The 23,492-nt window shown below is 24.5% G+C and overlaps 1 protein-coding gene across 5 annotated transcripts in view; it reads right to left on the bottom strand.

The window, feature by feature from the left end:
- Positions 1 to 23,492, bottom strand: part of LOC122509464 (caskin-2) — a 149,148-nt gene that overhangs the window by 57,783 nt on the left and 67,873 nt on the right. The window contains exon 1 of one of the 5 annotated variants that reach the window (XM_043623574.1): positions 1,571 to 2,117. The exons of the other annotated variants lie outside the window; for them this stretch is intronic. Within the exon in view, the coding sequence (XP_043479509.1) occupies positions 1,571 to 1,928 (358 nt within the window). The 5' untranslated portion in view covers positions 1,929 to 2,117. Of the gene's footprint in view, positions 1 to 1,570; positions 2,118 to 23,492 lie in introns of those variants that run through there. 5 annotated transcript variants of the gene reach the window in all.

Genomic DNA, 23,492 nt, shown 5'->3' on the forward strand with positions numbered 1-23,492 from the left:
TCAGCAATTAGTAAAAAAATAACTAATTATTATTAGTACACGGAGAAAAATATAAAATAACTTTCACTACTTTTATAGTAAAAAATTTCCGGTAAAGCATTTCTGGTAATTTTAACTATACTTTTGGAGTAAATTTTGCTACGTTCGAAGTAAATATTTGTAAAAATTAGTAAAATTTACTTCGAAAATTGCAAAATTTACTCCAAAAGTAGTAAAAATTACCAGAAATGCTTTACCGGAAATTTTTTACTATAAAAGTAGTAAAAGTTACTTTATATTTTTCTCCGTGTAGAGAATCACTAATTAATAGTAAATAAATAACTAAAAGAATAGTCAAATTTCACTAATGAAATTAGTTAATACAATTTTCAGTCATTTTTACATAATCTGAAAGTGAATTTAACTAATTATTAACTATTTCATTAGTAAAATATTACTATTTGAATCAGTGACTGATTTTTTGCTATCAAATTTGTTATTTTTAACTAAGTCAAATTTAGAGAATAGTAAAAAAATTTAAAACATCTAAATAAATACCAAAATTTTACTAAAAATTAGTGGAAAATTTCACTAATATGAATTAGTGGGGGAACTTTATAAAAATTAAAAAACTATTTCACTATATTAACTTAAAAGTATCAAATTGCAACGAATTGATACCAAAAATGTGTATTAAATCAAAAATTGATCTAAATTGTTAGTATCAATTTGATACCCTTTAGTATCAATTTAATATTTTTAAGAAAACGGTGTTAACTTTAAAATTTAATATATATGAGGCTGAAGTACGCATGGTTTTTTAAAACGAAAAATCAAGAATGAATCATTTCTAATTTTCTTATTCGTATACAAATATGAAAATTTGTCTTTCACACTCTAAATCTGAATCAGTGAAAAAACTGATTTAAATTCAGTGGTCCAGTTTTTTTTATGAATCAGTGGTATTTTACTGACAATCAGTATAATAGTTTTTACTGATTCTCAGTGAAATTCCACTGATGAATTAAAGAAAATTGGGCGACTGAATTAAAATCAATGGAATTTTCACTGATTCAGATTTAGAGTATAAGTAATAATTGTCACTTAAAAGACAAATGGTAAAAAATAACATGAAATGGTAATTTTTGCGTTTTCGTTTTTAAAAAACATTGCGGACTTCAGCCTCATAAATTTAATTTCCAAAATTAAGTGGATGCCAGTATCAGCTTCATCCTTAGGTGCAAAGACAAGTTGCAAAATATGAGGCTGAAATCGGAAACGTTTTCAAAATCGAAAACAAAAAATAATGAGCTGTTTATTATTTCAGCTTCAAATTTTTAAAGAAGTAACTTTTTGACGTGCCTTAATATTCCTTAAAAATTAAGGCACATCAAAATTGTGTGAATCGACATGAAAATTCTTTTCCAGTTTTTCGTTTTTTAAAAAGATCGCAGCCTTTCAGGTATAATGGTTCAATTTACCCCATTGGATGATAACAACTATATATATGCTTTATGAGACTGCATAAAGAATGAAATCGGATCGAAAATCAAGTATATTCCGAAGTGTTAGTGTATATGTTGAGACTTACGTTGCATGAGATTTCTCCAGCTGCCGTAAATCGCCTTGATGCACTTATCGAGAGGCGTGGATGTGAGCATCGGACTTTTTTTTGAGTTCAAGTGCCCCTCGGAGCAACTTCTGTAGAGATTGGTGGAGGTTGTTGTTGGCTTGGTCGTCGTCCTCGTCGTTGTCCTGTTTTGATCTCTCGAGTGCGGTTTGCCTCGTTGATCGGATGACTGCAAGCCGTTGGGTATCCAGGCCTCGACGGCGGGATCGCGGAAGCTATGATAGGTCGAGGACATTTTTTTCAATGCTCTCTGCTGGAAACGTTTGCCCGGTGGAAGAGGCGGGGGCCCCAAGCAACTCGGCACTGCAGTGATAGCCATCGTATGCAAGACGAGGACAACAGTGCAACAAGTATTTTTCTTTCTCTTACACACTAGACTGTATTTGCTCTTTACTGCTTCTGTTGCTTTGCTGCTTTTGCTTCATGTAGCTTCCCTAGCCTTTTATTCTTCTTTTTTTACCTTTTTTCTTTTCCCTCTTCTCTTTTCCTCTTCTTTTTTATCTTCTCTTTCCCGCTTCTACCTTTTCTCTCCTCTCTTTCCTTCTTCTTCTTTTTCCTCTTCTTTTTCTTTTTTCTCTTCTTCTCTTTTCCTCTTCTTCTTTTTCTGTTTCACTTTTCTTTTTCCTTTTCTCTTTCCTGCTTCTTCTTTGCTACTTCGTGGATCACGGCTGATCGATCGATCGATCTCCCTCGTGGAAAAAAAAGAGTAAAGACACGACTGCAACACTGAGGGAGTGTCACGACATTACCGTATCCGCTTGTCAGTGTGCCTCGTCTTTAAAAACAAATCTAATCAAAGTTTACTGCACGTGTTTCACGGCATGCCGTCGTTAAGGTTGTTGCTTCACCACACCTCTTTTTTCAATTAGGATAAATTGTGTATCAGTAGGTCGGAAAAACGTGTCCTTTTTTTCTAAATCTCACACTGCTATTCCTTCTTTTACAGACTTTTTATCACTCTCGATTCTCTCTTTCCTAAATGAACATTTTTCTTGTCTAAAACATTTTTTTCGTGAAATATTACGCAAAAAAAAGGGGGGGGGGGGGTTGGTTTAATTCTCAAAAAGGGGATTCAGTTAAAAGAAGGGTATTCGCAAAAATTGAGTAAAAAATTGTTATAATACTACACGAAAAAAATGTAAAGTAGTTTTTACAAATGAGAATAGTAAAATCTATAAGCTTTTAGAAACTTCAGCGCATTTCAGGTTACTTTTACTGTTTTTAGAGTGAATTTTGCACAAACTTGGGCCCATATTTGGTAAATGTTACTACTTTTGGAGATTTTACGTCGCAAAATCCACTCAAAAATTCATATTTTCTTGGTAAATGTATAATTGATAACTATATTATAATTTGTAATAATTGCAAACTTAATTTTTACATTTTAAATTCCAAAAATTGCATAATTATTACATCGCAAATTAATTAATAAAAAATACACTATACAGGTTTTGTACTCGATAATTAATTTTAAAAAAGTAGCAAAATGTAGCTTCTCAGACTGGAAAAAGTAGTTACCGAAAAATTAAATTTAACGACTCAACTATTTCATAATTTCTTAATTATCAATTACATTCAAAAATAGAATAAATTTTTTAAAATAAATATTTAAATACCTATATTTATTTGTCCACGGAAATAAAAATATTTCGAATGATTTCAATGAGAAGCCTTTTTGAAATTTAACTGTTTTTAAAAATTACAACTGTCATTCTTCCAAAATTCAATAATTTTTTTGTTGAAATTTTTAAATAAAATTATTCGAAACTTTAATCATTTTATTTAAAGAAAATGAATTTAAATATTATTAGGTACAGTTTTTCAACAATTAACATTTTCAAAAAATTCAATTTAAAAACGTTTTGAAATTCATAATTATTTCTAAAAATCCACAATATAACGCTTCTAATATTCAATTATTATTATCTACAATTTCAACTGAATTTCAATTTTGAATCAATTCTCATTAAAAAGTTTTACGATAATTCAATTATATTTATAAATACGAAAATAAATAATTAAATAAATAATCGAATATTTCTTAAAATTGAATTCTTATAAAGAACATTATCAAATTTTTTCTAAATAATTGAATTTTTTCGAAGAATTATAATAAAATTTTCAAGAATAATTGCATTTTTTGAAGAATTTATTTAAAATTGTATTAAAAATATTTGAAATCAAATTAAATTAATGAAATAATTTAATTCTTTTATAAAATTTTATTAAAATAGTAGATATTGAAAACAATTAAATTTTAACAAATTTTTGAAATTAAAATTAAATTTCTACAAAGAATTTTTTGAAAATAATTGAATTGTTACGAAGAATTTCATTAAAATTTATGAAAATAATTAAATCTTTTTAAGAAATTTAATTAATAATGTATTGAAAATAATTATTAAATTGTAATAGACAAATTTTATAAAAATTTTGCAGAATAATTGAATTTATGAGAAGATTTTTATAAGAAGAATTTTATAAAAGTCTTTTAAATAATTGATTTTTTACGACAAATTTTATGAAAATTGTGTTTTAAATTATTGAGTTCCTGTGAAAATTTTATTCCTTAAGACAATAATTGAATAGTTGCTTATAAAAATCATGTTTGTTTATAAAGAAATTTATAAATGTTTTTTTAAATAATTGAATTCTTTTTGTCAATTTTTCATTAAAATAGTAAATATTGAAAATAATTGAATTTCGAAAATTTTTTGGAAATAATTGAATTGTTTGAAGGAATATTATTAAAATGTTTTGAATTGTTTCTAAGAATTTTATTCAAATTTTCGAGAATAATTTTTTATTCCAGCTATTAGCGAATTTAAAATAGTGCAAAATCCCCAAAAAAGATAAAAAATTAGCTTTTAGTGGCACAAATCTAAAAAAAAAGTATCCAAAAAGTAGCAAATTGTGAAAAAAAGTACCAAATAGTAGATTTTAATAATGAGTACAAAGCCTGCTGACTATAAATAATAGAAACACCCAAAACCACGTATAAAATCTAAAAATAATGAAATGACAATAATAATTTACAAATAGGAATATTAATAATTCCCGAGACCGAGACACATTAATTTTTCAAAAAGAATGACTGCCAAAACAGCGTTGAGTGCGAGACGTTGTCACGTCAAAATGAAATTAAGATTTAGTACGCCACAGAGGAAATTAACGCGCGGAACAACTTTCAGGCATGAAATTTAAAACCGAATTCAACTTTCGGGTTTGATAATGAAAAATGAATTAGTTACAAAATCGTCAGACTGAAATCTATCAATTTTAATCAACATCAAAAAGATGTGCTATTAATCAAGAATAAATGATTTTCAAAATGAAAACAAGTGTCAGATGGGTTTATATAAGAATTTTTCTTACAATACATTTGGTCAGTGAGAAAAAAAGGAAGAAAAAGAAGAAGAGAAGGGGGAGACTTCGTGACCAATAACCTTAATAAGTTCTCATATATCAAACAGGAGAAAGTCTCTAACTCGTTTGTTGCATCGATATATGATGACGTTAATTACATCGTGTACTATAAATTATAATAGTTGCAATTTGAACTCAATATTTCATACTTTAGGCGACAATAATCTGATATTTGAGAATAAAGTTTTTTGCACTTTTCGTTTTTTATTTATTTTTCTTTTTTTGTGGAGTGACACGCGTCGATACGATTCTAACTTGTGACAGGGAGGCGTAAGCCTGTCGATAAAACGACACGGATGGTAAACGATGCACCAATTCCCAGTCTTCTATCTATATGGGGACGAGTGAGAATGAACTTCGTATCTTATCGATCCGTGTACCACACCGCTTATCACGAAAACGTAGTGCTTTTAATCCCCCTAGTCTAGCGGCTCTTATCACTAAATTTTTTTTTATCAATACGCGCTCACTGCGCGAATCTTTATAGTATCATTTCACTCTCAACCTACGTTTTGATTCAGGTGAAAAACAAGTTTGTTTTTCATGATGGCATAAAAAATTTATCAACTACTTTATTTATTTTTGTTTATTTTGTTTTCTTATTTTATTACTTTCCTTTATTATTTTATTACTTTCTTTTATTTATTTTATTTCTTTATTCTATTGTTTTTATAATTTATCACAGCCGGAATATTTTTTATTTATAAAATAATAAATAAAATAGTCTGTGTGTTTAATTTATTCATTTCGAACTTTTGTAAATTTCATTGTAAATTTCAATTTTCAACACTAAAGTGTTGAATCTGCGTAATTTATCTGAATGACTCGGTAATTTTTACGCGTATTTTTTAAAGAGAGAAAGGAGCAATTTTTAAAACCCTCTCATTATATATGTATTTAAAAATGTCAAATATATTTCAAAAAGTAATTTAAAGAAAAGTTTCTCTAAAAAAGAGAGCCAGCAAATTTAAAGTAAACTAAAAAAATAAATAAATAATTCATAATACAAAACAAGAACAATTCGAAAAATTAAATTAAAAAAGGAACCAAAATAAAAAATTAAGAAAAAAAAGAAACAATCCTAAGAAAAATAATAAAAGAACGAAATACTAAAAAATAAAATAAGAAGAACGAAATATCAAAAAATAAAATAATAAAAGAACGAAATACTAAAAAAATAAAATAATAAAAGAACGAAATTCTAAAATATAAAGTAAAAAAAAGAACGAAATAAACAAAATAAATAAAATAAATTGCCGCAACCTTCGTCAATAAAATAATTGAGTAATATATAAATTTCACGGAGTCTGTCGCGGAGGCGGAAACCTAATAAGGCTCAAAGATTAAAATAAAAAAAGTGAAGATTTTTATGTTTGGGAAATTAATTACCTTTGACGTCATTTTAAAAGTTAGTTGTAATTTATTCACTTCTGTTTTTATCCTGTTTGTAATTTGTAAAATGTTTAATAGCAACAAACTACATATCATCATCAGGAACTGTAATTATTAACATCTGTTTATCTGATTGAAATTTGAAATGGAAATTAAGAAATTAAACTAATTAAAACCGTTTGTATTTAAATTTACTAAAAACTAATTTAATTTTATCAATTATAATTTTGACTTTAAAAAAAATTGCATTTAAAAAAAAACAAAATTTTGATTTAAGAAATTTACTCTTTTTATTTCTTTATACTTTATTCTTTATATGTATTTAATTTTATTTTTACTTTCTTTGCTTATTTTATTTTTTATTGTACTGTTTATATTTTCAAATTAATTTTTTTACTATTTTTTATTCTTTAGTTATATAAAAAGTTATACCTATTTATTTTTTATTATAATTTTCCAATTTTTATTATTCTGCTTTCTTTTTTTTTTACATTTTTTCTCTGATTTAAAATTTTGCTTTCTTGACCTTTCTAAGTTTTACTTTCATTTAATACATAATATCTCCTTAATAAACGGGAAAAAAAGAAAGAATTCTAAATTTATCAACTTGTCCAGTGTAAATTACAAGCAGTTTATGACGAATGTGACACGTTTATATTTACTTATTACCATATAAATATGACCTAGTTTGATATTTATGCATTAATTGGTATTTTATTGCCATTGCAATAACATAATTCTCCTTTATTTTATTGGCACGATATTTAGAAATAACTTCATCTAATTTGAAAATTTTTAATGTCACGCAAAATTACTTTCCATTAATTTTATATAAAACAGTCACTACAGGAACTATTAAATTTTCAAACTAATTTCTTCGAACCTAGTTATATATATATATATATATATATATTGCCGTTTTTATGCCACAATAAATATTTGGATTTATTATAATAATCATTTCAGAACGAGTCGATGGTGTTTATTTTTCTTTTTTTTAAAATTTTTTCACACTTTTGGGATTGGAAATTTTATCTTTCAATTACTACCATATAACAGTTTTTCTGAGGATATCAAATTGAGACAAAAAACGAATCAAAATGTTGCTTCGCAACACTTTTGATTCGTTTTTTGTCTCAATTTGTTATCCTTAGAAAAACTGTGATGAAAAGTGTTTTTTTTTTGCTTTTATTTAATTTTATTTATTTGTGTTAATATCAAATTAAATATTGAATTTAATACAGAATTAAATATTGAGTTTAATATTAAATTCAATATTGAATTTAATGTCAAATTAAATCTTCAATTTAATATTAAATGAACTATTTCATTTAATATAATACAGGCTTTGTACTCGATAATTAATTTTAAAAAAGTATCAAAAAGTAGCTTTAAGACACAGAAAAAGTAGCAAAAATGTAGCTCTGAAAAATTAAATTTTACGACTCAATTTTTTAACAATTTCTAAATTAAATTAAATTCAAAAATACAAATAGAATAAATTTTTAAAAATAAATATTTAAATACCTAGGTATTAATTTCTTCACAGGAATTAAAATATTTTAAATGATTTCAATGTAAAGCCTTTTTCAAATAAACTTATACTTCTAAAAGTTAAAAAGCTGTAATTCTTCCAAATTTCAATCATTTTTTAATTAAAATTTTTACATAAAATTATTCAAAACTTTAATCATTTTATTTCGAAATAAAAATTTAAAAATTATTACTATTTTACAACAATTAAAATTTTCAACGATTTCTATTTAAAAATCTTTTAAAATTTAATTATTTTTAAATTAACGTTTCTAATATTCAATTATTATCTAAAATTTTAACTGAAATTCAATTTTAAATCAATTCTTATTAAAAGTTCCACGAGAATTCAATTATATTAAAATACAAAATTAAATAATTTATTTTTAAAATTGAATTCTTATAAAGAATTTTATCAAATTTTTTTGAAATAATTGACTTCTTTTAAAGAATTTTAATAAAATTTTCAAGAATAATGCATTTTTTCAGAAATTCATTTAAAATTGTATAAAAAATAATTGAAATCCTGCAAAGAGTTTTATTATTTATGAAAATAATTGAATTTTTGCACCTAATTTTATTGAAATTTTACAAGATAATTGAATTCTTGGGAAGAATTTTATAAAAATTTATATAAATCATTGATTTTTTTCGAAAAATTTTATGAAAATTGTGCTTTTTAACTAATTTAATTTCTGTGAAAATTGTATTACTTATGAAAATAATTGAATGCTTGCAAAGAATTTTATAAATTTTTTTTTTAATAATTGAAATTTTGGGAAATTTTTTACTGAAATAGTAAATATTGAAAATAATTGAATTGTTCGAAAAAATCTTATTAAAATTTTTATAAATAATTGAATTAAAATTGGTTAAAAAATAATTGAATTCCTTTAAAAAATTTGGTTCTAAAATTCTTGCGAAAAATTTTATTTAAATTTTTGAAAATAATTTAATTATTACCAGGAATTGAATTAAAATTGTATAAAAAATTATTTAATTCTTGCGAAAAATTGGATTATTTATGAAATATTAAAATTCTTGCGTAGAATTTTATTAAAATTTTGTAAATAATTGAATTATTACAAGGAATTGAATTAAAATTGTATAAAAAATAATTTAATTCCTGTGAAAACTTTTATTATTTATGAAATTATTAAATTCTTGCAAAGGATTTTATTAAAATTTTTGAAAATAATTGAATTATTGACAGATATTAGATTAAAATTCTTCTGTAAATAATTAAATTCATTATGTAAAAATGTTATTATTTGTGAAAGTAATTGAATGTTTGCAAAGAGATTTATAAAATTTTTTTTTGAAATAATTGAATTAAAAACAATTTTTTTAATCTTTTGGGCAATTTCTTATTGAAATGATAGATACCGAAAATAATTGAATTTCAAAAATATTTAGAAAATAATTGAATCGTTCAAAAGAATTATAACAAAATTTTTTGAATTCTTTTTTAAAGAAATTTTATTCAAATTTTCGAGAATAATTTTTTATTCCAACTATTATCGTATTTAAAGTAGTGCAAATTCTCAAACATAAAAAAAGTAGCTTTTAATGGCACAAATCTAGAAGAAAGTATCAAAATAGTATCAAATCGTAAAAAAAGTACTAAACAATAAATTTTTGTTGATTAATACGAATTTTAAGGAAATTTAATTTAAATCCTATTTTAGTAACTAACGCGAAGTAATCTTTTAGCGAGCATATTCTGCTCAACTTACGATTTATATTTAAGTTTAAAATTTGCCGAAAGGAGGGTCATTTTTCATCACTTCACACAACTCTTGAAGTTTACCTTCGATTATTAATTCGAGTTCATAATTGTACCGATCATTAATAAAGTTAATTAATGCTACGCCAACAAGCACTTTTATACAGAAAAGTTTTCCTAAAATTTCCAAAAGTGAATATTCACTAAAGGGTGTTAATTAATTCCACTGCCAAGCTTGACTAATAATAAATCCATATATAGAATTTATAATTATAAATTCAATTTAAAAAAAAGTAACCCAAATTTCTTGAAGGAATGAGACTCTCGAGAGATGAAAAAAGAATTCCATAAATGGAAATGACAAGTGCTTCTGACAAAATCACCTTCACGAAGGTCACTGAATTAAAAGGCACATATATACATATACAAAGTAGAAAACCAAGTTGCACACGCGACTCTGATTGGGTCGGAGAGCGTGAGTCGAACGAAAGTTCTCATTCTCCCTTTTGGACCACTACATGAGAGGGAGATAGTCCGACCGACGACGACTGCGACGATAAAAACTGTGTAAGGCGCCGGACAAAATGAAACTGGATAAAACTGTCAGAAATGTGTCTTGGGCAAAACTTGTCGTCGTTGTCGACGTTGTCGTCGTCGTCAGCCAGTGCAGGTATGGCAATGTTGTTAAAATGTTGCTCAAGGTGGTGCTGGTGGTGGTGGTATTGGTGAACGTGAAGGGGAATGAAAATGAAGAAACGATGGTGGGTGAACGAGTTCATATAATGAAAAGTATGTGGGACGTCGCCACTCTGGCCCGCGTAGGATTCAAAAACCTATCTAATCATTACAAACATTGAATTTTAATTCGCCGAGTTCATGGAAATCAGATGCTCAAAGTGAAGTCAACACAATATTTTTATCTCTCTCTCTCTCTCTCTCTCTCTCTCTGTTTTTCCATTCATAATATTACATCCCAAGTGTCTATGTGATTTAGAAAAAAAAAATTCTACTTTCACAATATACACTGACTAATCAATCAGATCATCGGCATAAAACGTGGGGGATACCCACGAATGAAATCACACACTGCAATTTTAAGCTCAAGATTTTTTCCCCTTTTTTTCCAATTTCTCAGAAATATAGAGATAGTGGTAATTGCGAAAATATATTTATCATTTCAACCGTTAAGGATGTTCGAATCATTTACATAAACACAAATAACTAAAAAGTGGTTTATTAGCATAAAATAAAACTATGAAAAAATGTCCCTCAAAAGTTTCGAAAGTCAATTTCTGATATTTTGTTCAAAAATCAATTTTATTTATTTATCTGAAAAATTAACGAGCAATTCAGACCTCGGATTGACTTTAAGACGCAAAAAAAATTAGCATTGTCACGAAAATTTAATTTCGTATTTCCTTGTAATTTTACACTGAGGGAAAAATTTATTTGATTCAAATAACCGATTACTTGTCTAATATAAAATAAATATTCACCTGAATCAATTATTAATAATATATTATAATTTTTATTTAAATCAATTTACTTTGCATTTGCTTCAAATTCTGAAATATTATTGGTTCAAAAAAAATGTATTATTGATTTAAATAAATATTAATTTTACAATAGACAACACGGAAAAAAACTTTACCTGGAACAACAGTGAGTTTCTCTAGAATAGCGAAAGTCTTAATTGAAACAACTAAAAATTTGACTAAAGTAGTGAAATTTATAGCTGTTCCTGGTAAAATTATTTTTTTTCGTGAAGTATTCGGTTAATTGAATCGAATAAATTTATGTCCAGTTCACTCATTTCTAAATTCAATTATTCAAAACTTTAATAATTTTGTTAAATGAATATTATCCTTATTTATTTATCCACAGGATTTGAAATTTTTTAAATTTTAATTGCAAACCTGATAGTAAATTACTTTTGATAAATATAACAGTAAACTTTCAAAAATTTAATTATTTTCGAGAATTTCTACATTTCTTCTTCTGCAAATCAATTATTTTTAATAATTTTCAAAAAGTTCTTAGAGATTTCCACTATTTAAGAACAAAAAATGAATTTTCTATATAGGGAATAATTTATTTGTAATAAAAAAGTTCTTAAAATTAATTGTTTAAAAGTATTTTAAAATAGTTTTCAAAAGATTTGTCAATTAATATTAAAAAATTTCCAAATAATTAAAATTTAGTAAATTTATTTGAAAATAATTAAATTATTTTAATTTAAAGAATTTTTTAAAAATATTAAAAATTAACAAAGTTTTTGAAAAATTTTACTTACAAATACGATGCAAAAATTTATGGACATATGATTTCTTTAAAATTTTAATAAATCCAAAAAGTCGATTTTTTAAAAATTGTTACTTATTTTTTTTGACAAAAAATTTTGCTAAAAAATTATAAGAATAAGCTTTTTACAAATATCGTAATATAATTTTTCTAAAATAATTGAATTTCAGAAAATAATTTTTGTACAATTTAAAATCACAACAATTTTTTGAAAAAGTTTAATAAAAAGTTTTGAAAAAGTTTATTTTCTCAAAAATTTTAGCAATAATTAAAAAAAAATGTAGTTTCAACAAATTTTAATTTAATAATTGTTTCTATATTTAAATTTTCAGAAATATGTTATTAAAACAATTTTTTTTTTTATTTTTTTTTTTGTGTCTAAATGATATCTTCTCTAATTGAAAATATTGAAAACAATTGAATTTATTAAATTGATGACGAAAAAAATTCTAAGAATTTAGTTTTTAAAAAAATATTTTAATATAATTTTTTAAAGATAATTTTTAATAATTTTCATTTTTAAGTGATTTCTTAAAGAAATAATGAATATCTAATTATTATTTATTTCAAGAAAGTTCAAATTTTATCAATTGAAAATAAATTTTTTCAAAATTGAAAAAGTAAATTTATAACTAAATAATAGTTTTTTTTATTTGATTCATTAAAACAATTACTTGTTTATTATCAAATAAATATTTACTTGAATCCAATTTTAATTTTAATAATTTTTATTTAAATCAATAAATTAATTGGTTCAATTCATATTTACTTCAAATACTGAAATTATGGGTTTAAGTACCATATTTAATCGATTTAAATAAAAAATATTTAAACATTAATATAATTTAAGTATATTAATTTAAATATTTATTTGGTAATAGACAAATAATTGATTATTTGAATAAAATAAATTTTTTTTTTACTGCATGTTGAAAATATTTAAGTAGAAAAATTCCTTTATTTGAAGGATCAAAATTTTAAGAAAGAAGCAAAGAAAATAGAATTTTATATACTTTAAAATGTTTATAAATAATATAATTTACTGTAAATATTATTCAATAATAATTTACTTGTGGATATTTCCAAAAATAGAAATTTTTTTTGCCTATTAAAATATGTGAGCATTGAGAAAAAAAAACTTCCTCTTTCGAAGGGGGAAATTTACGATCTATATATAGAAAAAAAAATGTTCTACAATGTTTGTAAAAAGTCTAGAGAGAGATTTAACCTTCTTTTGTGAATGAATACAGAAATTTTGAAGGTTTAGTATGAATCTCGTAAAATCTTTGCTACAACTATTGTGTGCGATTGTTATAGCCCTGTAGAACACGTGTTATATATGTTTACTCTCTTTACGAGATTTTATAGACGTACGATTTATGAGATTTTGCTTCAGTGACGTTTTCGTTTTTCTATTTCATGCCTCATATACGTTTTTTTGTTTTCACCTTTTTTTCTTTCTTTTTTCTCTCTTTTTCGCTTCTATTTCTCTTTTTCTTCCTTTTCCTCTTCTGTTTGGCTTTTTTTCTCTTCTCTCTTTTTTTCTTTATTCCTCTTCTTTCCCTTTTTATTTATCTTTTTTTTTCCTCTTTTTTTCTTTCTCTTTTTTTTATTTTTTTTGAAATGAGTATTTGAATAGAAGAAATAAATTGTTCTCTATAACTTACTGCGGGAATATTTGAAACAGTAACCAAAGACCAATAGAGTAGAAATTTAATTTCATGCATTTAAAGTAATGTTTTTGAGTTTTGAAATATGTTTTAAAAACTCCAAGATTAGAGATGATTTAGAAAGTCGAATATTTAATTTTATATACAATGAATGCATTTGGAAAATTAATTTCTTTTTTGAATTTGTAAGTCATCATTCAAATTTATGACAAAATTGCGTCAAGAAAATTGTTTTTTAATTGCATTTCGATGTTTGAATTATACAACTAATGTAGTAGGACTTTCGTTACTTGAATTAAATGGATCAGTTTTTATGTTAGGAGAAAGTTACGTCTTGTGATAAAAAAGAACTGTCAGTTTTGTAACTGTTGGAAAAAAAAATTCTATAGCACTCCTTCATTCACTGTTTTGACATCTTTATAAAATTAATTATCTGTTTAATAACAATTAGTACCAATAATAACAGTAATAAATAAATAATAAAAATAAATAAATAAGAAGAAATAATAAAAATAAATAAATAATAAGAATAAATAATAAAAGAAATAATAAATAAATAATTATAAGCAATAATTACAAATTAATTTCATGAATTATACAACTGATAAAATCCAATTTTTCTGAAAATGAAATGAATAAAATCCACACATGAAATATTGCATCATAAAATATTATCAAACTCGAGGAGCGGAAATGTAGTTATGCATATTGTTGGCGCAGTTTTTTTTTTATTTTACTTCTCGCGATATAGAATGTCATATGAGAGAAAAATAGAAGGAATGCACACACGTAGGACATTATAGGAATTCCACAACTTTGGCTTGTGTCTCCTGTCGACAACATGAAAAATGAATGGCGTTCAAAGTAGTAGGGATTGTATAAATAAATATGTACACACGAAAGGAGCGACTCATTGATAAAACTTGTCTCTCTAGGATAAAATTTCGCAAGAGATGACTTAATCGAAAGAATAATGTACTTTTTATTTATTGAGGAAGGTCGTACGCATAGCTAAACGCCTTCGTTTAGTTCTCGAATCAGGTTTTAATAGTCAATGAATGTACAATCATTATCTCATTAGTCGCGGTGGAAAATATTGGTCCCCTCCCCCCACGCCCCTTGTCACAGTTTAAAAAAAAACACAGGACAAGATAAGCATTATGCGTATATGTACTTCCTAAGCTTATCTCATTTCACGTCTCATACAATTCAATTAAACGAATTATAAAATTTTAATTTTGAAAAATTTCATTGCGATATTTTCGAATTTAAATCTAAATATAGACATACATTCTACCAATTTTTATTAATTCTACTCTAAATTTGAATTAGTAAAAATGTTTACTAATTTTAATTAGTGACTGACTTTTTGCTTTTAAAGTAAAAAATTTTACTAATAAATAGTAATTTCTACTAATTTATTAGTAAAATTCACTAATTCAAAAGCAAAACGTCAGTCACTAATTTAAATTACACGGAGAGAGAATATATATTAAATTTTGTAAAAATATTTTCAAATTGGGGAAAAAGTGCGACAAAGCGAAATTTTGATATCAAAAAATATTAAACTTTAAAAAAACTTATATGAAATTTAGTAAAGTTATATTAGAATTTAATTAATATTCTTGATATTTGATATAATTATACTAAATTTCACATAAGTTTTTTTAAAGTTTAGTATTTTTTGATATCAAAATTTCGCTTTGTCGCACTTTTTCCCCAATTTGAAAATATTTTTACAAAATTTAATATATATTCTCTCTCCGTGTAGTAAGCATTTTTACTAATTTAAATTTAGAGAGTAGATTTAGATAGTAGCGAAATAATTTTCCTTCAAATGTTTTATTATTTTCGAAAGTTTTAATAAAATTCATCTCAAAAATTTGTTTAAATAAAAATTTCATACTGCAGGGCTCGAAACGGTAAAAAAATATTGTACTTCTTCAAAATTATTTTCATCATTTCAATTCAATTATTATTTTCAACAATTTTTAACTAAAATTCTTCTTTAAATCAATTAATTTTCAAAAAGTTCTCTAACAATTTTCAAATCCATTTGTTTACAAAATTCAATTTTACGAATTTTAATTATTCGTTAATTCTTCAAATAAATTGTATATTAGAAAATAAAAACTTTAAATAATATAGACAAAAATTCAATTAAACTTTTTCAAAAAAATTAATTTCAAAATTTAATTACATATTTCTAAAAATTTACGCTATATTGCTTTTAATATTCAATTATTATGCAAAAAATTTTAACTAAAATTCATTTTTAAATCAATTTTTATTAGAAAATTCTACGAGAATTTAATTATTTAAATATAAAAATAAATAATTTATTGAACAATTCAATGTTTCTTAAAATTCAATTCTCATCAAGAATTTTATCAACAAATTTTTAAATAATTGATTTCTTTTGACGAATTTTAATAAATTTTTTAAGAATAATTACATTTTTATAGGAATTCGATTAAAATTGTATTAAAAATAATTGAAATTCTGCGATCGAAATTCTGGGAAATTTTTATTATTTATTTTATTAAAAAAAAGATATTTAAATAATTGATTGTTTTCAAAATTGAATTGAATTTTGGAGAAGAATTTTATTAATTTTAAAGATATTTGGAATTTTTACGAGAATTTTAAAAAGTTTTTGAACATAATTGTTTATGAATAATTTAATAGCTGGTAATTTTACTTAAAAATAAAAAAAATAATTGAATTTTGAAAGACTTGCTGTTATAATTTTTAAAAATAATTGAATATCAGGAAGTTTGTAATTGACATTTTCTTAATTTTGAATTAAAAACCTGAAATTCAGGAAATTTTAATTAAAAATTTAAAAAATAGTATTTTCAAATATTTTCTTTTGTAATTTTTATAAACAATTGAATATCAGAAGATTTATAATTGAATTTTTTTGAAAATTTTAATCAATAACCTGGAACTTTTACAATTTTACTTTTTTTTCGTAATTTTTATGAATAATTGAATATCAAATGATTTTAAATTCTTGACGAGAATTTTTAAAAATTGTTGGACGTAATTGAATTATTTCAAAGAAATTAATAAAAAAAAAATTTAAATATCATAGAATTACTGTGAGTTTTTTTTTATTATTTATGAAAATAATTAAATGCTTGCGTAGAATTTTATCTAAATTTTCTTTTAAATAATTGAATTCTTATAGAAAATTTTATTTAAATCGTAAATATTGAATATCATTCAATTGAGGAAAATTTTCGAAAATAATTATTGAATTTCAGAGAAGAATTTTATTATTTATAAAGATAATTAAAATTTTGACAAGAATTTTTTTTTAATTTTTGAACACAATGTTTCTTAAAATTCAATTCTCATAAAGAATTTTTTCAACAATTTTTTAAATAATTGAAATTTTGCTAATAATATTATTAAAAATTTTGAAAATCATTGAATTTCGGAGAAGAATTTTATTATTTCTATAGGTAATAACAATTTTGACGAGAATTTTTTTTTAAATTTTTGAACATAATTGAATTTCTGCAATTATTTGTAATTTCTCTGAAATTCTCCAAATTATATCGTACAATTAAGGTTCAAAACTTTTCTACCAAAAAAATAAAAAAAAACAAAAGAAAAAAAATTGCCAGAGAAAAATTTAAATGTGTTTAAAAAGAATAAGGAATAACAAAAGAGAGGAGGGCAATTTCTTGAAGAATTCTTAAGAACATGTGCAGAATCAGCGAAGAATATTTCGACGAGAGGTTAAAGTCGTTAGGAAATTGAATTAAGATGTTCGTTTTCTCATCTTCGAGAGTTTTCTTCTTTCTCCAATGAATATTATTGGAAAAGTGGTATTGGAAATGAAGAAAAAAAAAGAAAAAAAAATTCCGGTACTTTTATTATTGAAGAGGAAAAGAGTTTTGCCGTTGAAAAATCTTTTGTTCTTCTCGGTAGACGCAAGTCTCTCGCGCGCGGGTTCTTTATAAAAGGTGTGCGCGCACTTGCTCCTTGACTCCTACACGATCATTTGCTTTTGAATCGTTGTTGCGAGAATATACCATTATTATGAAGAAAAGTCAACGCCCCTTGTTTCTTGAGTTGAGTGTTATGTCATAAAATATTATATATAAAAGCGCGAGAAAAGCGTGCGCGCTTCAGTCGACAATGAAGAGAAAAATTACAAGAAAGTACATAAAGAAAACAAATAAACAATCTTTGTTTTTTCTAAAACACTAAATCACTCAATTAACAAAGTTGTTTTCACGTATATACAAGTTTTGTAATACTGTTTTTTGATTTGCTTCCAAATTTTAAAATTTATGATGGCATTGAAGTATTTCAATTTTTGTACTCAATTTTATATTTTGCATAATATTATATATTTTATTTAATTAGGGTGGCCATCAAAAATAATTTTTTTCCCTCGACTTTTCCCTGATTTTCAGACAAAATTTTGACTTTTTCAAAATTTTGACTTAAACCTAAAGAATATTCTGATTCACACTAAAAATTATTAGATGCTCAAAAAAATGTTCTATTACATTTATTTAGGAATTTCTTTAATTTAAAAATTTAAATTTTCTTGTTAAACATAATTTTAAATTACTTACGGAACAGAAAATTTTCATAAATATAATGCATCATGAAACTCACCTGAAACAAAAAATAAATATTTCAATTAAAATTTGTTTAAAAAACTTTCCAAAAATATATATTTATAACTAGGAAAAGAGTAAAAAAAATTAATAGTTGTCAGTACAAATAAAAAATAATTCATACTCCGAAAAAAATTTCTTTGATTCAAATAAACGATTACTTGAATCGAATAAATATTTATTTGTATCAAATAATTTTTATTTAAGTCAATTAAATAGTATATTTACTTTAAATACTAAAATAATTGCTTTAAAAATTGAAAATGGTTTGATTTTAGAAAATATTTATTCGACAATAGACGAGTGATTTGATTATTATAATACATATTATTTGCAATTTACAAAAATAAACAATATAGTATGCAATAATAAATTATAATTACAATAAAAATTTGAATTAAATAAATTCTTTTTAATGTAAATTTTATCATATTAGTTAATTATAATAATTAATTTCCTTAAAATAGTTCATGAATAAAAATCCATTTATACAATATATATATATATATATATATATATATATATGTTTATAAAAATATATAGTAAAAATGTGAGTTTATTAAAAGAATATTTACAATAGAAAGATTAAAAAAAAATTCATCACAAAAAAGCAGTAAAGAAAGCAAACAGTAAACAAAAAAACTAAACTCAAATAAAATAATAATGCACTATTTATACAGAAAAAAGAAACCCAAAGGAATAAAATACAAAAAGTAAAGAAAAATTTATCAACAGAACTCAAACCACCTCAAATTTAAGTGTTCTCGTGAAAAAAAATTTACAAAAATTTTAACACATAAACATATGTATATAATTAAACAAAAGAATTTCGTTCAGAACGTTTGGAAGCCATTATGATAAAAACACAAGACGACAATTCAGAGAAATTGCTTCTCTGTTTGTGAGTCCGAAAAAGAAAAATGATAATTAGAGGGGGGAAGAACAAAAAAAAAGAGAAGTAAAAAAAGAAGATGAGTGAGGAGTATGAGACACATATTACGTAATATAAGAGAAAGGGAGAGTAATATGTATTTTTGCTTTATACGCTACGTCTAACTACGTGAATACAATCCGAACAACTCTGGTAAGGACACTTTTGACTTCCGTTGGAGCGTGTGGAGGCAATCGTGTACTCGAGAGAGGGTGCTGCCTTTGGAAAATGCTACAGTTGGAGAGCAAAAAAAAAAAAAGAAGAAAAAAATGGGGGGAAAAACCAAGAGCGGATGCAAAGAAGAGAAAGAAAGACGCAATAATGGAAAGAGAGGGAAAATCCACTGATTTTTACCTCATTGGCGAGGAAGGTTTGCCCTTCGCTCGATATGCATTGTCTGTGTCATATCTCTCCTTACAATTAGTTTTCACTCACTTTTTTTTCCCAACATTTTTCACCATTTTTCTTCATCTCCTCCTCAAAATACTTTTTTCACTATCTTTTTAAGATTCTTATTCACTTTTTTTCCCTTTTTACCTTGTTTACCTCCATTTTCTTTGCCGTATTTTACCAGGCGAATAATTATACATATAATTTTGTAATACAATTTTTAATACTTTTCTCCTCTAGCAGGTTTTTTTTTCTTTTTTTTTTAAATCTCTCTTGTTTCTTTTTTCTCTCATTTTTTTTTCCTATTTTCTTCCTCATGGAAGAGGCTTTTTAAAAGTATTCTTTGAGGCGAATAATTATATACGTAATTTTTTAATATATACCTGCAGAACAATTTTACGAAAATTTTTAGTGCAAATCAATTCAGTTGCTGGATAAAATCAGATTCCTCTAAATCTCGTACTGAATTTATAAATAAAATATACTGTTAAAAGTATTATAAAAATATTCGAAGTAGTTGCAAATTCAGTCAAAAATAATTCTAATTTAAATTGTTTTAATCAAAAGTGGTCTGAAAGTAATATTTATTTTTTACAGTGTGAGAAAAACTTATTCTTGTCCTCTTCTAAAGCCATTTATTTCTATTTATATCTCTCCTTGCTCTTTTCTTTTGATTCTTACTTTAGCGAACATATAGACGTGTACGTGTTCGTATGTGCAATTTCATTTATAATAAATATAAGTGTTTCTCAGATGAACGATTACGATCTCGTGTCTGATATATAGAGAGTTACTCTCTTTCTAATAATCCTTTTTGGCGAAATGATACTGTCTTTAAGACCATTATTTTATATATTTATATTTTATGATCTATGAACGTTATTAGAAAATAAAGAACTTTCTCTTTATTTTTCAAGATAATCTTTAAGTCGAGAGGATAATCCGCGGGACTTAATAAGATATATACGCGCAAATATTACCAACACTGACATAATAATGTACATATGTTAGTTCAAGACTTGAGACAGATTTTTTGAATAAATAAAAGAACTAGTTTATTTGAAAAAAAAAAATTTTCCGCGTCAATTAAAATTCTTTCTTTCAAATTTTTTTTATATTACATGAAAATCCCTCTACTTATTCTAATTAGTCAAAATTGACACTAATTTTTATTAGAATTTAACTATTTCATTCAGTACTTTCTAAATCTGAATTAGTAGTAAAATTTCTTCATTTTTAAGTAATAAATTTGGTAGTTATCCTGAAAAAATTCTATCCTTTCGTCAATTTTTTTTCAATGTAACCGCAAAAATAAAAAGATAAAGGCAGTACCTACTGAATTATTTATACGCGCATATTTAAAAAAAATATTCTCTATATATTTATTCTCAATTATGATTTATTTTACACGTAAACGTTTTCTTCCTTGTCATTTCATTTTTTTTAAAAATTTATTTCGAATACTTAACCGAATGAATAATGCAAGTGATAAATAACTGAATTTCATCCGGGGCAATTTTTTAACGAGGTAGCAACGATAATAAAGTAATAATAAATTTGCCGTGTTAATTGACATCGTTAATTTAAAAATGTTAAAATTACGGTCATTTGCGCTTGAGAAACACTGTCACATTATATACATATATATAAAACATACACATGTATATTGACATACGCATTTTATTATTTTTACATCTATATACATATACAAAATAATAATAAAATGCGTATGTACGCAAGTCCCCCACTATCAAATGAAAAGAGGGCCTCGAGGCTGCTTCCGCATTACGCTTTGGATCCCTTTGTTCATCATGCACACAACGCGAAATTACCTCATTCCACTGTCATCTCGAAGGAAAAACCGAGAGAGAGAGAAGTGTAATTACTATCGATGGTGCCTGGAGGTCGAGAGCAGTCACATTACTGCTGTCAAAGTCTTTTCAAAATCCAACATGAATATAATGAGTAATCGTTTCAGTGGATTATTTACCTTATATATATATATATATATATATATATATATATATATATATATATATATATATATATATATATATATGTCTCCAAATACCAATAATAACAATAATAGTATATTATTTTTTAATCTTCACACCCTCTAAACTAATTACAAAATCTGTGCAATTCTCTTTTTCAGTCGCACGAGAAAATTTTGTCTTACTTTAAATATTAATAACTATCAAAAATTGGACGTACCTAAATTAAAAATTAAAGAAAAATTAAATAAGTATAAATAAAAAAAAATGAAATACTACTTCTACATAATGAAATATAATATAAAAATAATATGAAATAATAAAAATAGTATAAAAATTAGTAGTGCACAACATCTTTAAGGCTAAATGGGTGCAGCGTCTTCCAATAATGATCCATCTCCGGCAGTGAAATGAAGTCAATATAAATATATTCCTCGAAGCTGGTGAAAATAAAAAAATAAAAAGTGAAATGCTAAAAGTAATTTAGTAATAACAAATGTGCGATGTGTGGTACTATTATCGTTAAAGGTACACGCAAGAAAGAACACATCACACATCAGGACATATCGTGCGATGTCCCTGGCATGTCCTGTCGCAATTCTACTGCTCCATAGTAGCTAGCGAGACAGTATGAGGTCGACTTAATCCTAGAGAGATGTGGAACGAGAGAATATTATCGGGTACTGAAACGAGAATAATCTCTCGTATAGAATTTTTTTTTCCTCCATATACTATTTTCCTTTTTTTTATATACATATTACAGGAATTTTTCCCTTTAATTATTTCGAAATATTATTTGTATTGAATTTTTTATTCTCTTTTGCAATTTTAATTATTTTTTTTTAATAAATATTTATTCACACTATTTTTTTATTCACTCTTGCAATTTTATTTATTTTATTTTTATTAATTCTTATTTATAAATTATTATAATTAGAATTTTTTATTTTATTACTATTACTCTCACAGAATTGTTAGTTAAAAATATGAAAAATTCAAATTTTCAAAGATTTTAATCTGAAACCTTTTTAAAATTCAATTATTTAAAAAAATTTACACTCTAATGCTTTTATTATTCAATTATAATCTAAAATTTTAACTGAAATTTATTTTTAATGATAGATCGTCCAACGTCCTTCCGGCAGGACGAAAAAGACTCAGGTGAGTCCCTCCGAAATCACTAAAGAAAACTAACATGGATTCAGATAAATAAAAAATGAAATATATCATTGGAAAGGTAACGAAACAAGCTTTCAGCGCATATAAATATCGAGCTTGTAAGTTCAAAACTAAGGGCTGGGTAGTTTGAAGAAGTTACATGTTCCAAAAATTCACATAATTTTTAGTCACAGAATGACGAAGCCCGGTCCTGCCGGCAGGACGCTTTTCGCTTTATTTAAGAGACTGCCTAGCCCAGGTTTATAAATTTAAAGACTCGATATTTACATCATTTGAAAGCTTGTTTCATTACCTTTCCAACGATATACTTAGTTTTATATTTATCTGCTTCCATATTAATTTTATAGAGCAATTTCGAAGGGACTCGCGCCTGAGTATTACTCAGATATACTGAAAAATATTAAAAATGAATTTTTCTTTAATTATAAAATTAGGTTTCATTCTTTGAACGTTTCTGAAGAGAAAGAGACTTGTCCGGTCAAAAAATATTGATTTTTGGGGATTTTACATTAAATTTACGAAAAAATGTTTTTTTCACTGTTTAAAAACATAGCAAGTTTGAAGTCTTTGAAAAATGGTTTAAATTATTATTTTAAAAAGTCAAAAATATGGATTTTTTCTTTTTTTCGTCTACTTTAACCCCAAAGAGTGCCAGAAAAGAAAAGTTGAATTCCCTTTTTTTAAAAGCCTTTTTTTCG

Source organism: Leptopilina heterotoma, unplaced genomic scaffold, assembly GCF_015476425.1.
Source record: "Leptopilina heterotoma isolate Lh14 unplaced genomic scaffold, ASM1547642v1 Lhet_60, whole genome shotgun sequence".
Classification (NCBI taxonomy): domain Eukaryota; kingdom Metazoa; phylum Arthropoda; class Insecta; order Hymenoptera; family Figitidae; genus Leptopilina; species Leptopilina heterotoma.